The sequence below is a fragment of the Pelecanus crispus genome, chromosome Z (genome assembly GCF_030463565.1).
Source record: "Pelecanus crispus isolate bPelCri1 chromosome Z, bPelCri1.pri, whole genome shotgun sequence".
NCBI lineage: Eukaryota > Metazoa > Chordata > Aves > Pelecaniformes > Pelecanidae > Pelecanus > Pelecanus crispus.
The window spans coordinates 13123371-13139964 of NC_134676.1; the positions used below are offsets into that span (position 1 = coordinate 13123371).

The 16594-nt window shown below is 37.6% G+C and overlaps 1 protein-coding gene across 1 annotated transcript in view; it reads right to left on the bottom strand.

Annotated features, from left to right (window-relative positions):
- Positions 1-1140: 1140 nt before the first annotated feature.
- The window catches only part of GOLPH3 (golgi phosphoprotein 3), a 33437-nt gene continuing 17983 nt past the window's right edge, over positions 1141-16594 (bottom strand). Inside the window, exons 2-4 of the mRNA XM_075726228.1 lie at positions 13684-13815; positions 7475-7589; positions 1141-4173 (exon numbers count right to left, since the gene is read on the bottom strand). Coding sequence (XP_075582343.1) covers positions 3749-4173; positions 7475-7589; positions 13684-13815 — 672 coding nt within the window. The 3' untranslated portion in view covers positions 1141-3748. The remainder of the gene's footprint in view (positions 4174-7474; positions 7590-13683; positions 13816-16594) is intronic.

A 16594-nucleotide genomic window follows, 5' to 3' on the forward strand; every position in this document is an offset into this window, starting at 1 on the left:
AACTAGGACATAACAGGCTTTGACTACCTGAAGCCCAGTTGAGGCAGAACTGAGGCTTTGACAGAAATCTTAAAAGTTGTGTTTCCCAACCTGGTGAAGACCAGAGCCTCAGGAAAAACTGGAAATTACGTAGCAAATGAAAGAAAAAAAATCCTTTAGGTATTGCATGCATGTGATACACAGTAACCATATGCAGCTCATAGCTTGAAAGGGTGCTTTATTTTGTTTCAATACAGATTCAGTCCAGTTCACAGAGAACACATTAGTTAATACATATCTTTACTTTGTAGGAGAAATGGGCATGAACACGAGCACTCCATCACCAGCCTTTTATAGCCAATTTATGCAACTTTTGCCTCGAAAGCATCATGTATGGCACACAGGTTTCACTAGCATCCCATATAGGAGCACTATAACATCACCTCTAGAAACACAGGAGAGGATGTAAATCTCAAGGACTGTAAAACTGAATATATATACTGCCTGGGGAATTTAACTTTCAAGATCCATTTTTTGACATTAACTTGAAAGTTTGTTTTAAAAGAATGTGTCCCTGAATAATATATATTCTTCCTTGAGGCACATGTTCAAGTTCAGGCTATAGATAGGAGTCTTCACTTTAAGCAGCCATTGAGAGCTGAGGACTCGGAGCAGACAAAACTGTCTTAAAACCAGATCTCCAGGTCTCTGTGAGCTGCAGTAGCAGCTAATAGGAAGAAGGGTACCTGAATCTCAGCAGAACAAAGCAGTCTCCCATGTTTAACCAATTTATTATAACCTGAAGTAGCAATGAAGGCAAGGATGTTAGCTAAATCAGTGTCTGTTAACTTATCAAACTTACCTTCCTTGTTAGACATAAGGTCTGGTAGCACTTGTGAGGCTTTAGGTTTTTTAAAGCACAACATACAACTCACAACTCCAAAAGCTCATTGGTTTCACCCGCACATCCAGGCTTATACCAGGCAGTCTAGCAAAAGACACCATCGCTCTTCACAAAACCTTCATTACTTATATCGACGTTGATAAACCCAGTACAAACTCTCCTCATCACAGACAGAGGTTCTCTCTTTAAGCAAAATAAAGCTGATAAATACTGCAGGCAATTATCTTCTATGTGAAAAAGTAAAAAAAAAAAAAAAGAAACAAAACCAAAAAACCACAAATCCGCTTTCTGGGGGGGATTAAAGGGTGACTTCTTTTAAACCATGTTGGCCATAAGGTTGACAAAACCCCAATATCCTCCACAACCTAACATGAAACCAACAGGAACACGGAAAATACTCAGAGTGAAAATGAGAGGACAGAAAAGGGATTATGAAAGGTACTTTCACTCCAAAGCATGTTTCAAGTAGCTTAGATTTTCAAAGCCATTTTAAAAGTTTTGTGCACTTAACTTGCTCCTGAACACTCCACTATTTTTCCTGACCTTTCCATCTAATTACTTCTCTCTCCTCTCAAAGAGCAACAGAAAATGATAAAACAGATCATAGGAGAGAGACAATGAAAGCAGTGAGTTAGCATATACTAGCAGGTGCAGAAAGTATTCCATAAGCTGTCAAATCTAAGAGCAACACAGCAACTTTCATTTTTCTTCCATTTACAGCAATCATACTTTGAAATGTTTAAAGGAAAATGTCCAACGTTCATGCCCAAGCTCCCAAAGTTTTAAACACAGCACCTTACAACTGACAGAACACTGTTTGTCTTTTTATTTGTAAACCAGAGTTTGAAGTATCTTACAATATACTTTTAATTTCATTTTTCTAAAGAAACAGCATTTAAGAACTGAAAGAACAGTGTGTCATTGAATGTTAAGGACCATATTCTAAAAACCTTTATTTAAAAAAGGTTATATAGGTATGATGAATTTAAGTTGCATTTTAAAGTCAGCTACTTAAGCATCTAAATGATTGAAAATGAAGTGCAAAATTGGAAGTCCAGTCACAGATGAGGCTGTGGAGTTGTGCTCAAGATAAAAGAGGTCTAACCATGGCAGGCGCACCTGCACACTCAAAAGCTGACTCAGTCTGTCTCAGCCATGAATCCTGCAGATCTGAGCAACACCACTGATTAGGTCAGTTTGATCTACTTAATATAAACTCTCCCTTTCTAATAAGAAGGATATTAACTAAAGCTTTCACTTAAGCAATAAAAACTTTCTAATTAGCAACAAAAAATAAAAATGACATGCTTGCTCTGTTTCAGGCACTTTCAAGATCATAGTTTATTTACTGTAGGTAAAAAGCTTGTATACAGATTAAGGGATCCCTTAAATTTCAACTCTACAGTTAATACACCATCTAGTATTCCTGCTCTGAATATTAACAAAAAAGTTTCTAAACACCTGTAAGCCCCACTATAAATCTGCATTGTTATGAGGAAAAAAAATATAAATCAATGCTTAATTTTTCAACGCATAATATTTACACTGTGAAACCAATGGGAGATAACAAGCAGTGGCAAAGAGGCAATAAATTTTAAAAAGCCAAAGTTTTATATTTTTTTTTACAATAGTGTGCTAATCAGCATAATTGTATATAAAAAATTAAAATATAGCAGAGCATCCCATTACAGAAATCTTAATCATCTGAACTGCAGTCATTACTTGCTAATCATTTACATGCAACACCTGCTAGGACTGACTTTTTGTTTTTAAAGTGTAAAATAGATTATGAGGTTTTAGAGACAAACTTTAATTTGTGTACAAAATTGAAAACTGCACTCAAGAATTGTACTGGTCACGAGCCTCTTCCATGGCAGGGGTGGGCAGGAAGTACAAACAATGATAGAAAGTGGTCTCTTTCCATACACTAATTACCAAAGGCAATGCATAGACTGAGAATACCTGGATGGCAAACTCTGTAGACACTGGAAACAAACAGCTTTCACATACATGGTCTTTACAGGAGGCCTTTCTTTCTATCAAACAGCAATGGCTGACAGCAAAAAAGGGGCACCAGGTGTACAACTACGAAGATCTTGCAAAATACTAAGATGGGGCAGTTGTTAATATACAATTTGAACTATATATACAATATAATGGAATGTATCCCATCCCAAAACTTGCTTATGAAACAATTGGACCTTTCTATACTAGCCTTATGACTCAGCTATCATTCTAATGAAAATATAAGTACACAAGAGACTTGCATGAAAAGTAAAATTCATGGGGCATTTTGCAGGAACTATTGACAAAGCTGCTTAATGGCATTTCTGCTTTAATGTAGTTTTGTTATATCTAACTGAAACAACATCAGTGTATAAAATGTCCTGACAGACACTTCAACATGGAGCTTTGGTGATTTAAAAAGGCCCTTTTAAATCTGTTATGAATTGTACTGCAGAAGTATTGATGCATGCACACATCTGTGGCAGCTGAGACTAGTGGTCCAACTGCATGCACATTTCCTCCTTGAGGTGCTTTCCATGTTAAACCACTTCAATAACAATAAGATGAAAAATAGATTAAACAAAGTATTTCAAATAACTCAAACTGAATAGGAAATGGAATGCCAATATGGCAGTAAAACGTTTTTCTGTTGTTTTTAAACAGGAAGGTCTCTTGTACCAGCAGAATCCTGTATACAGATACACAGAAAAGGAGGGAATACACCACTTTTAATTCCCATTAAAGAAGAGCCGATTCATCATGTGAGAAGGTACAAATTACAGAAAACATGAATAGTCAATAGAAGAGAAACAACTGGTTTACATGAAAAGAGGAGAGCACACTTCAGTCTGAACACAGTTATTTTGTGAAAGCTGCTACAACAGCCCACAGAACCTCATTCGTGTTGGCTTTCATACATTCAACCTCAGGGTCTAAATCCAGAAGCTGCCGCACTCTCTTTGTGGCTAAATCATATTGCTCATCCAAAAGCGGGGCAAAAGCGTTCTCCAGAACATCTGAAGCATGGGCTAAATAAACGAGTGCCAGCAAGCGCTTGTCCATGCGGTGAGGGTCATTCACCCATTTGTCAAGAACTGCTTCTTGAACCTTCTTGATTAGGCGCTGTTTGATATTGTTGTTGGTGAGGGGGTGTGTAGTCATGTCAAAAAGAAGGAAGTTCTGTTTCTCTGTTGTCAGTACGCCTTTTTCCACTAGATTTTTAGCTAACCGTTCACGGACATTTCGTAGTTGGTAGTGCAACTTCAATGGGTTCCATGTTTCACCTAAAAAAGCAAGCAAAAAACCCAACAGTCAGGCAAAGTTTAAGCCATACTATTACAGTGATTTCCCCCCTCCCCTGTGGTGCAGAATAAGCTGTCAAATTCATATAGCTGACTATTACACTAAGATATTGTGCTAATGTCAGCATTTCTGTGATCTCTGACCTACCCAGACACAGACACAGAGACAGAGACCATGAGAGCCTCCTTGGAGGAGCTTCAGCATTTGTTTAAAGTTTGGACAAAATGCTAGCTAAGCCATGTCTTGATTAAGGAAACAAAAAATAAGCAGTCTTGTACAGAAGAAAAAACACACACACAAAGCCCAAACCAGTCATGAAGAAAGAGTTTACTTTTAATAATAAAAACAAGCATCTCCTCCAGTCCTGGGTATTTGTCCTCTTCCAGCCTTTTAGCATTTCAGAGACTGGAAGAAGTGTCATTGCCTTTCTTTCTGCCACAGCGGCAAGCTCATAATGCACACATACCCTGGGCATTTCTTTATTTCTTCAAGTTTTCATTCTTCTCTCTCCTCCTGTCCCCACCAGATGAAACAGTGACTACACACTGTGTGAGTGTGGGGGTGTGCGTGTACACAGGAGCACATGTTGGGCAGGGGCTTTAATGTTTCTTAAAAAAATTATTTCTAATGCTTTTTGTTAAGGCAGGAGAATCTGGCTCTTCAGAGTGCATGACTGTGTGTGTAGAGGAGGGGATGCAAAAAGCACAAGATCAGCATCAACAGCTACTGATAAAGCTAAAGTTGTTAAGCACTGAGAAATCCACCTTTGTACTTAACAAGCTAAAAATTTTAGGTCCAGCCTAAGTATTTATCATAAGTATTAAAATCCCCTCCCGATATAAAGGAGTCTATACATTTTAAGAGGCCAGGGGAGAAACAGCATTAAGTATTTCTTACACAGATGGGGGTTTTCTATAAGTGATATGAGAATTTCTGTATCAATTTGTTTCTGTATCAGAAAGCTTTTTAAAAATTCACTGGTTAACATACAATAATAATAATAAAAACCACAGATGAATTTAAGGTTTCTCCCACTGTGATGGAGGGTGACATACACTGTATCCAAGTAACAGCCACGTTAAGTAAACAAATGAGGTGACACCAGCTGCACAGTGAAAGGCAGAGAACCCACCCAGGCCCAAACTACACAAGTCCCTATAGGCCCCACACCTCATTGAATGCAATTCCCTAGCTTGACCATGGATGAAACTATCACACACAGAAAAAAGTAGTTTCCTTACAGCATTTCACAGGGCACATGGTACTTCCTAGATTTTTCTACATTTGTTAGGTAAAGTGGCTACACAGTAATAAAAATCAGTACTGTGGTGACACCTTGTGACCAATCTCCTCAATTACACAGAGACTTGCCTGTCCAAACACAGATGTTTGATACATCTACAGGAAGACCTGACATTTTGATCCAAACTTCTGTATTCCCTGCTCTTCCTTCCCTTAAAGACTTATCTTATAAACAACATTAGCCTGTCAAACATCACCTTACACATCCATATAAATATTTCCATGATGGCTTTGAACTCACATATACTTAACTTCAAGCAGCATTCTTCGCATCACCTGGTAATTACGGATAGAGTAGCTATTTTTCCAGGATCAGGTCCTAAAGCAAAATTCTGAAGGAGTTTATAAAAAAACAACCCACACAAACCAGCAAAATGTTTTTCTTCAAAGGGCAGCACTCTAAACCATGGGAAATGCAAAGAATCTATTCTATGATTCTATGAATCCTAATGCCATCCAAGAACTAGTAATTAATAACCATATGTAAGTAAAAATGTTTGATCCAAGTCTTAGCCACAGCACTGACGACAACTATCTTCCCAGAGCCAAAGCTCAGCATGGTCAGGAAAGCCTTAGTTTAGCTCAAAGAAAGCCTACAACATTCTTCATTCATTAGTTGACATTTTTTGAATCAGTACTAACTGGATGTGCTCTACACTGGGAGAGAAGGTGAAATGTCAGCACAAATTATGTATTTGGGACAAGAAAAATGAACTGTTTTTGCAGCCTGTAAAAGTGAAGGAGACCTGAGCAAGAACTGAACTGCAAGGCGATGCAGCAGCCATGCCCCTTGCAGACAAGGACTGTTTTGTTCTCCTCTCTTCCCCCCTTCTGCCTGACAGTCAAGGAGCAAGAGGGGAGGGATGGCAAGGACAGGCGTATGAACTGATGTGCAAGGAAGGCTGTTTAAGGTGGTGCAGGACAAATGGTGGGAAGAACATAATGAAAACAAGAAGGCAGAGAAAGGCAGAGAGATTTTGCTCATTTTGGAAACTCTTACTTACCGGTTGTTCCAAGTAACAAATTTAGACAGCCAAATTCAAATCTCATTACCCCCTACGTCCCGGAGTTATGCTGTTGACAAAACAGTGGGGTTTTTTTCCCCTGCACTGTTTGTGCAATTGAAGTACAGGTCTGATCTACTTGAAGGAAGCTACATTTTATGCACTTTGTAAAAACAGACAAACACCGGTGATGTATTCTGGCTACAGAAAAAAAACCCAACAAAACGATAGAAGTACTACATGCTAAAAGACAGCATTGTTAATTTCTGTTCAATTTACGCATCCTGAGGATACAACTGTTGGCAAGTTGTATGAAAAAAGTGTTAACTGCAATTGTAAAGATGAAATCTAATTGGCATTTCTTTTTTTTTTTTTTTTTTTGGCAACAACTTACTAGCTTACAGGAAGACCTGTGTGCAAAGTACTCATCTTGAAGACTTTGTTTTGAACAAGAAGTACCTAACACTTGGAAATATTTATTATATTTCTCCAGTTAATGGAAAAATAGAACTTCTGACTCTTTAGTGTTTCTTATGATTAATGGCCAAACCATCCTCAATTTTTACGTCCGAGTAGTGAAGTCCTTATCTCCTTTCTTTATCAAAAGATCTGAATACTGAATCCATACACCTATACTTCAAATTTCCACTAACCCTCACTTCCAATTACAAATGCAGTTATAACTCCAGGGCGCAGTCCTGATTTACTTCAAAATCAGCAGAAGGCACCTCTTCCACAGAGTTGAGATGTCCTCTGACACTTCCATATAGATCCTTTCTGTACCAAGTTAAGTCAAAAAAGCAAGTTACTTACATTTGATTAAAGGCTACAATCAACAAGAGACTACCCTAGAGGACAGACTAATTAACTTTTTTGCATACTTTCTCCCCAAAAACCTTACAGTATAATCTCTAGTGATGGCAGATAATTAGCTTTACTGGGGGGGGAAAGCAAATACATTATGTCCAAGGCTTACCACTAAGCAGTTCAATCCAATTTTGTACTGTTTCAGGAGGCTGGGTCTCTTTTATGTGTTTCAGAGCTTCATCAAGCAGAACATCCCCTGTAGGAGCATCTGACTTGCAAATCACCTAGGACAGAATAAAACTCAGTCAGCATTTTGATTTAATTCATATACCATAAACATCCACCAATAAATACTAGAAAAATCTACGTGTTATCAAAACCAAGGAAATTTTAAAAAGTAAGGAAACATCTTTAAGAATATGCAACTTCAAAAAAATACCTAGTTGTTAAAAAAAACCCACTGTCTAGGATTTTAGTTACAAAGCTATGTTAAGTCTTAGGTTATTTAAAACTTACATTAACTTTCATTGACTAAAACTATACTATTAATAACATGCTTAATACCTTATTTTTTAAAGAAGATAATCCACTAACCCAGCCAGGTCCTTCATTTCCTCCCCGAAGTATACTACAGTGTTAAATTCCTCTCTGATGGCAGTCTATTTTGCTGCTTCAAGTCAATTTATTCAAAATACTGCAGTTAAACAATTAGGCCATGTAAAACTGAGAAACCAATTACAAACTGAAAAAGCAGGAAAACTGGTTTTCTTCTTCTATATATTCATGGACAAAAATAGGTTCAAGACAACATCTGTAAGTTTTACAGCTCTGAAGAACACATTGACCAGCAACACCATGTTCCATTCATGAACAGTTAAAACACACATATTAAACAAAATGTGTATGTACTAATAAAACCCGTAATATGCCATAATAAATGCAATATCATTTAAGTTTGTTATTTAATAACTGCTACAATTATTTGAGCTCTTCTCTCAAGAGAGCATAGGAGAACAACAAAAAAATATCATTCATAGTAACATAATAAAATTTAAGTATTTGAGTAACTGCTTGTTTACCAGTATAAGTAGTTATATAAACCATGTACAAATAATTTTTTTTCTTGTTAGAAAAACAAGAGCAAACACAAACATACAGATTAAACTATCCCAAGTCAATATGTTTCCATAAAAGCAAAATAACAACAATAAAAATCTATCTTCCTTTAGAAAAAGAAGGATTACTACAGTTTCAAAGCTATTTATGAAAATAACAACTAAATCTGGCAATTTAAGTAGTTTTAGAAGTTAGCATTTTATAAGCATCAGGTAAAAAAATAACAGGCAACTGACAAAAAAATACAGGCAACTGACAGAAAAAAATAACACATCAGCACAATTCCACATATACAAGAGAAGAAGTAAGTGAAAGCTCTTATTTTTCATAAAGCTTCACCGTAGTCAGAAAGGTGTGCTGGAAAAGCTTTAAGCATCCTACTGAAATACATCCCAAGTTTAATTCTGTTCCATAGTTCTAATAATCCTTGCTACAAACAATAGAGGAGTACAATACACTTCCATAGGGTCTGTAGATGACACTGAAATGAGCTGCAACAGTAACAGCTTCAATACTGGCAAAATGATCCCAAACTAGAGATGTGTGCAAACTCAATGAGATAAAATGAAAAGGAAAATTGCTGGAGAGATCTTTGTGAACACCTAACAGGTCACAGCTGTAATACTATGTCCAATTTAGATGGTATATATAAAGCACAGAAACTATGATTGTTAATAAAATCAGCAAGAATGAACCAGTCCACAATGCCAGGGTAAAAAGAACAAAGTTTGTTTAGATCTAAAAAGAAAGCATGTGAGGTATTTTTACAAAGAGGGTATCAAACAGTAGTTCAGGGTGCCTACTTTGGGAAAAATAAAAGATACCAGCTTATTCTGGAAATATGGAAGATGCAGGATGTATTGTCAAAAACTTCAACAGGCAAATTAAACACCCAGGGAGCTGTTGAATTCCATTCAGCAGAGAATTTTAAGACTAAACATCTGCCAGGGAAGAACCAGAGAAACCTCATTATCTGTTACTACATCAGGATTAAATGGTCTCTTGAGATACTGTCCCATTTTTGGGATCTAGAGACCACTCCAACCATAAACCTCAGATATTTGGGTTTAAGAACACAACTACATTTTAATCCAGACAATTCCTATCTGAAACTAAACACACAACAATGCATATTTATCTTTCCGATTTACAAGCTTGCACCACAGCATCACTCAAAACCTTTATTAACCACTTATAATAGTGCATATCTTCCAGTTTTATATCAAGATTCTGAATTTTTGGAAGTTTCTGTTCTTTAATTATACAGGAGCATACTTCAAGTTGGGTTTTTAAGCTGCTAGCTTGTGGCTATTAATAGCCACTTTTCAGGTATTCCTTTAATAATTAGCCTAAAACCACCCAACTTGTTTATCTTTACTTCTTTTAACTGCCATACTAGCAGTATTTTAGTTTCTTTGAAGCATCCCATATGATTAGTTTCACAGTAACCTTAGTTACACTGGATTGCTCCAGCCTGCTGCAGCTGGTAACCTACTACTCCCCATCTCACTTTAACAGGTAAGATGTGAAGTCATCTTTTTGACCTGCTTTATTATTAAAAAAACCCAAACAAAACAAACCTCACTGAAAAGATAAAAAAATTATTTTAAGTCTAGGATATATGTAAGGTGTTTTTTTAAGAAAAACAGCTTTCCTTGCTTATTTGGGGTTAAGATACCTTTTCCTACCACTGCAAAGAAGTTCAAGAAGTTAGCTTAAATATAATGTACCACGACAGTAGAAGCCTAAACATACAGGCATTTAGAGGAAAGAGCTGTAAGGACCATAGACTCCCGCATTCAACTCAGGACTCTGTAAGCTCTTGTGAAGCCACGATGCACAGCAATTTTGTTTCCAAGTTTACCCTTCTCTGCAGCCAAGTATACAGCACTGTTTCTTCTCACTTCTCTGCTACACTGAATATTCACTGCAGAGGGTCTTCTGATTATCCTTTCCTTCAAACAAAAGTATTTTGGTTCACTCTTCCACGGTATTTCTCCTTCCCTCCCCTTCCCAGCACATGGAGACAGGCCGCAGTGGAAGCCCAGCCACCGCTCTCCTACCTTCATGGATCTGCTTTTTCTTGAAGGATTTATTGATGAATCCTTCCTGGTTAACTCTCTTCAGAGTCGTGACAGCACAAGAAGAGTTGAAAATCAAGTGGGCTGGAGATCTTGTGAATGGAATAGTCACAGAAGATTAAGTGTCTACAAGGGGGAATTTTTTTCTCTCTCTCTTAACAGAGGAGCTAAGGTAGAGAAAGAAGCTAAGATCCTGGTTCTTCAGAGATGATGGTCCTTAGCCTTATCACAAAAAAAAAATCTTTGTTTATTGCAATTTTCCAGTGATTTATCAGGTACTAGGATTTGCCTTGTATCCAACTGCTGAGAAAATTTCCATTATACAGAATATTTAATTTGCATTTTCCACAATGCAGCTTTGCAATTAAACAATGCTAAAGACTAAGCACTTCTTGCATTAAGTAAACTTCATTATTTAATACAAAAAATTCACTCATGCATGAATCACTCAGAATCATCAGCTATAAAATACTGAAGTTAATATAGCAAGGATTTGTTGGGATTTCTTTTGTCTTCAAGAACTCTAATGATTTGGTTTGCTTTCTGAGGCTGTAAGGCAGCACAGAGTACCATTTTCTACCTTCAATAACCACTAAATTACTTTATTTATATATAAGCCTCAACATTCATTTATTTGTTTCTAAAATTGACACCAGTAGATGGAACTCCAAAATGATGCAACGATTACATACTCTTAAGCCAAATTTATGAGGATGTTGCAATATAAAAAACATCATATTGACTCTCAAAGTTTCACTAATGTCCATCAAGTCCTTGTCTGCCAGCTTCTCAGTCTCATTTGTCTCCCTATGGCATTCAAGCATGGAATCAATACGTCTTGATCCATTCTGAAGTTCTGTCTTAGAAACTGCAAAAATTTATCAGCAAAGATCCACCTGATTTAAGGCTTGAAGTGGAAATCATTGTAACTAGCAATCTTAAGTCAGCTGTATGACCAAGGCCACAGTTAGCTGGTTATAAATCCATGCTACTGCCCAAAGTAGTAGTTCTACTTTCTTCTTGTTCTCACCTATTGCTTGTGCCAGCAGCCTCACTTGTACCCCACCTGACAACAAGATCAAGAAAGTGATTCAAGAAAAAAACGAACTGATCAAAGAAGTGAATTAGTGTTCAGCCAGAGGGGTTACCTGACAAAGCTGCACAAATGCTAGTAAGAACCCAAGACAGACTCCAATAAGCCTCTTCGCAAAGACAGGACTACATGTTCTCAGCTGCAACACAGGCAAAAGTGACTGAAGCCTAAACTCCTCCCTTCAGACCATAGCTTGAAGACTCACAAATCAAAGCTTTGAGTTTTAAGGAGGTTTTACACCTTCCCACAAAATCCAAGGATGGACCTGGAGCAAGGAAGAAGGGCTAGCCTGAGAGGAAGAAGCTATAGAAAATGGTATTGCCACTGAGTCACAACCTCGGATGCAACTAGACAGCTCATTCTACTCACTAAGTGCAGTATTTAATTCACAGCAAAAGCTGAGTGCAAGGACAGCAAAGCCTGCAAAAGGGGGATAAGGAGGGGATAAGGAGGACATTTGGTAGAGCTGAGTCAGTTAAATCTAGCCAACACAGAAACAAGCCTGAAATTTGGTGTTCATGCAAAACTTCAAATAAGGTACAAAACAACACAAGTCACCCATGAGAATGATTTCTAAATTGAGAGAGGTGGTGCAGGGGGAGAAGAAACCCCATACACATCAGCAGTTAGGCATTTTATTTGCAAGAAATTACTTAAACAGAAACCAATCTTAATTTGAATTTTAAATTAAAGCCTTTTTCATAGAACCCTCCTGCCTACAAAAAGAAATCTCAATTACCTTACAACAGCAGAAAGAAAACAACCTTTAATACTGGGTAGCTTTTAGATCTCCTGAAACAAAACGGGGAGACGGAGAGAAGAAACCAAACACACCTGTCCACCCCCAAAACCACATGATAAAATCTAACCAAAAACAACCCCCAAAAATCCCAACCAACCAAAAAAACACCACAAAACAAACCACCACAAGAGCTGACAATACTTTGGCTTGTATTCTTTACTGGAGATATGCACAGGTTATTTTTCCATTTTCCTAAAAAAAAGCCCCATACTTATAATTTCAGGTAGCTAGAGCTGACAAGGTTTGCACAGAATGACAATAACTGCTAAAGAACATTCCTGAATGCCTAAGGAGCCAAAAGCTTTAGAGGAAAAAATGTGCAAACTAATCAATGCTGAATATGCTTAAATGAAGCTAAAAGAAGTAGGAGTTGTTCGTCTGAACAGAGGTTTGATTCTTCAGAAGAGGAGGAAGCCAGGAGAAGGTTGGGGAATTTCTAAGCTTTCCTTTAAAAAATTTAGCAAAAGGTAATATTGACAGGGAAATGTGCCATAAAAGAGAATTTATTTGTGGTGGATAGACAACATTTGACCATGTTTTGAATAAGCTTATTTTACAAGTACCCTCTAATGCTGATGAAGTAAAAATTCTTCACACAGTGTGACTTTGAACATTCTGTATTAAGGAAAAATCCACCAGCAAAAGTAATAAACTAAGGCCTCAAAGCTTCAGCCTAATTCAGTAAAGGACCTTAAAAAAATTTACCCATCTTAAAGATCAGTGAGTACAGCAAATTTAAGGTCAGATGCTTAAACCAGATAGTTTTGTGTTCTCAGGGGCCCAAGGTACAAGGGTCATTTCCTTCCCGTGCATTGCAAGCACAAACTGCCACACTGTATACCAGAATTAAACTGGTGGCTTGCAGGATACACCTGGCAGGCTGTCAGTTAGCCATTCCTTCCAGCCCCAGCCCACATGTCACCAACATTGCAAAAGCCAGCTCCTTTAGCAGATTACAACCAGTGCTACGGGCTCTCAGCAGCAACTGCTGCCACCGCACCCTGGCCACAGCCACTGCCAACTGTTTGTGCAAGGTTCCCAACAGCAGCAGGAACACATCAAGAGAACAAACAGGAGCAGAGAACAAGTACAGAAGATTTTCCAAGGTGCTTCAGCTCACCATTTAAACACTTCTAACTCTGTGCATCTAACTTGGGTCACTACTCAGAATCCCCATCCCCATGTAAAGAAAAAACCTCTTTTTCTTGCAACCAGTTGTAATTTATAGCTACTGTACTGCCTAGAGCATGACACAAAAGTAAATGTGACCATTCTCCTCCACCTACCTTTCTTGTTAATAGACTTTTGCGCCTCATTCCACATGCCTCTAGCTGAAGACGCCCTCGCAATGCCAATTCAATTAACATACAGCCACGCAATCCTGAGGAGATGCAATCATTCCAGAATGATGTGTAACCCTGTGAAGAATGAAAAGACAGTAAGATATCTCCATCTCCACCTGAAAGCAAATACAAGTGGCTTACTGCATTCTCTAAGCAGTTCTCCTGCCCTCATACACTTTTGAAGTAGCATCACTAGTCAACTACCATTCCTGTACTGAAAACATTTGAAAGAGAAACAGTCTCATCTCCTAGTAGTTTTGACACAGTCTGTGCTCTTTGAAGAACAGGGAAACCACAGGGAAGTGATACAAAACAACAGCAAGATAAAGAACTGCAAGATATAAAGTGTAATTTATACATAGTCAAAATTAACTTACTACATTAAGACACGAAGCATTTGGCATTACCAACATCACACAGGCTTATCTGAGTTTCCTGAGAAATGTTAACACAATTTTACACCCATAAACAATATGGCACTGCTGAAGTAATAACCACCTGAAAATCAATATTAAGTAAAATATGGAGTATACTGGAAACACGAATGTGGCAATCAGCACAAACCACAGAAGGGATTTTTCAGCTTGAATATAGTAAACCAAAGGACAAAAGTTTTCAAGCAAATACTTGAAATAGCTATTATTTTGTCATTTAAATCCTTTGAAAGCATGATTTTTAAAGCTTGATGCTTATTGTTCTTATATGGACTGCAAAACTGCAAACCACATTTATTCTATGAACCACACCACATTGACCATGCTTCTTCATCCATATTTCTGCACTGATAGCCGTCTGCTTAAGTGGCAGAACAGAATATTTGACCCAATACATTCACTCAATATCTAGAAATACATGTATTGACTTTTGTACTCCATTGCTCAACAATTACAACAAAAAAAAATTCTATAGAAAGGATTCTATTTTACTTACAGGTTAGCCAACAGTTCTTGCATATTTTTTAAGTATCTAAGACAAAACAAAATCATTCTGAGAAATATTTTGTCTTTTGAAAAATGACTGCAGAAATACTTGGTATGATCCAGAAAGACCTTCCAAAACTCCTCTAGTGATGCATCTCTAAAAATATCTACTTTGCAATACTTCAGAGAAAAGTGCTGGAAACAAGAAGAAAAAGAAGGCACTCCCTTTCAAGTTTGTATATTGTTATTATTATTATCATTATTACTACTATTTTACTTTATTTCAATTATTAAACTGTTCTTATCTCAACCCAGGAGTGTTTCTCACTCTTACTCCTCCAATTCTATCCCCCATCCCATCAGGGTAGGGGGAGTGAGTGAGCAGCTGCGTGGTGCTGAGCTGCTGGCTGGGGCTAAACCACAACAATGGCCACAAGCTGTGGGTTGCAGAGAAACAAAGGATCACAGGATAATATAGGTTGGAAGGGACCACAGGAGATCTCTAGTCTAACCTCCTGCTGAAAGCAGGTTCCGCTATGAAGTCAGATCAAGTTGCTCGGGCTTCTATACAGCCAAGTCTTGGAAACCTCCAAGAATGGAGACTGCACAACCATCCAACATTTTTTAATCAAGTGATCCTGAAAGGCAGCTCAAAGAGATTATATTCTTCATAAATGGAATTGCTTGCTCTAGTGAGTTAGATGACATTAAAGTCATGAGAACATACACTGCATCACCACCTTCCCCCACTCCCCCAGCCCAGAGTTCGCAGGTGATCCACTAAAGGAGGAACATCATATTTCAATATATGGAGATTATACTGGTATTAACACAGTGAGGAAGGAGATATTTTAGAACAGTCAGTGTCATCCCAAACATTCTTCAATCCATTAAACTGATCTTTCCAGATAGTTCAGGCAGATGGACTGATTCTTTTTGGCACTTACTGCAAAGACCTCAGACAACCAAAGGAACCTTCATAGAAGGTCAGTTTAGCACTCAACAGTCTAAATAAATCATCCTTTAAATTAACTCCAACTTCCTGGTGTAACTGAATGAGTAGAAGCAGACATTTATCTTCAACATTAAAAACAGCTTATTCATGCTAGAAAAAGGTGCACAAGAGAGAAACAATAATGCTCAGCATTATGGAACTACTGCCTATTAAAGAGGCTACAGATGGACAGCAAAGAAAAGAGGAGTAAAAGGGGTACAGAGAGGAAGAATAACAATATAGAATAATGTACTATTCACACAGGAAACAATTATTTTTTTCTTTTTCCACAGACAAGGACTAAAAGGTGGTAAATGAAACTAAATCACAGGTTAGAAAAGTCAAAGGCCAACTTCGTTTCTATATTTCTATTCCAATGTTTTTACAGGAAGGTAAAAGTTAAAAAAATCCTTTAAAAATGAGTTAAATTCATAGGAGATTGATAATGAAGTTTGACAGACAGCGATGGATCTGTAAGCCACGTACAGCCTAGGAAGCTCCTACCCAGTTGAAGTCAGTGTACACTGGAGGAGGAGGAGTCGCCGTGCTGTGCACACCCGTTCCCTGGACATGGCCTGGCCACTGCTCCCTACAGGTTATGGAACAAGATAGGTATTTGACCTTTTAACACTGTTCTCACTGTGACTCCAAATACCTAACAGTCTCAAAACACTTACATTGAAGATCAAAGACCACTATTTATAGATGCATGTCATTCTACTATTTAATAAACAGCACTAGTTTTCTCACAAATACACCACCAGGTGTTTTAACTTTAGCTGTCTTCCTACAAGTCTTTCACAATTTCATAAACATCCTGACTCAATGAAATACTTATTTCATTAAAGTTGCTAAGCAGCAGGAGAAAAAAAAATCGTACAAGGCAGGGAATTATTTTTATCTGACAGCAATCACATTAGAATAGCACTTTAAGCTATGA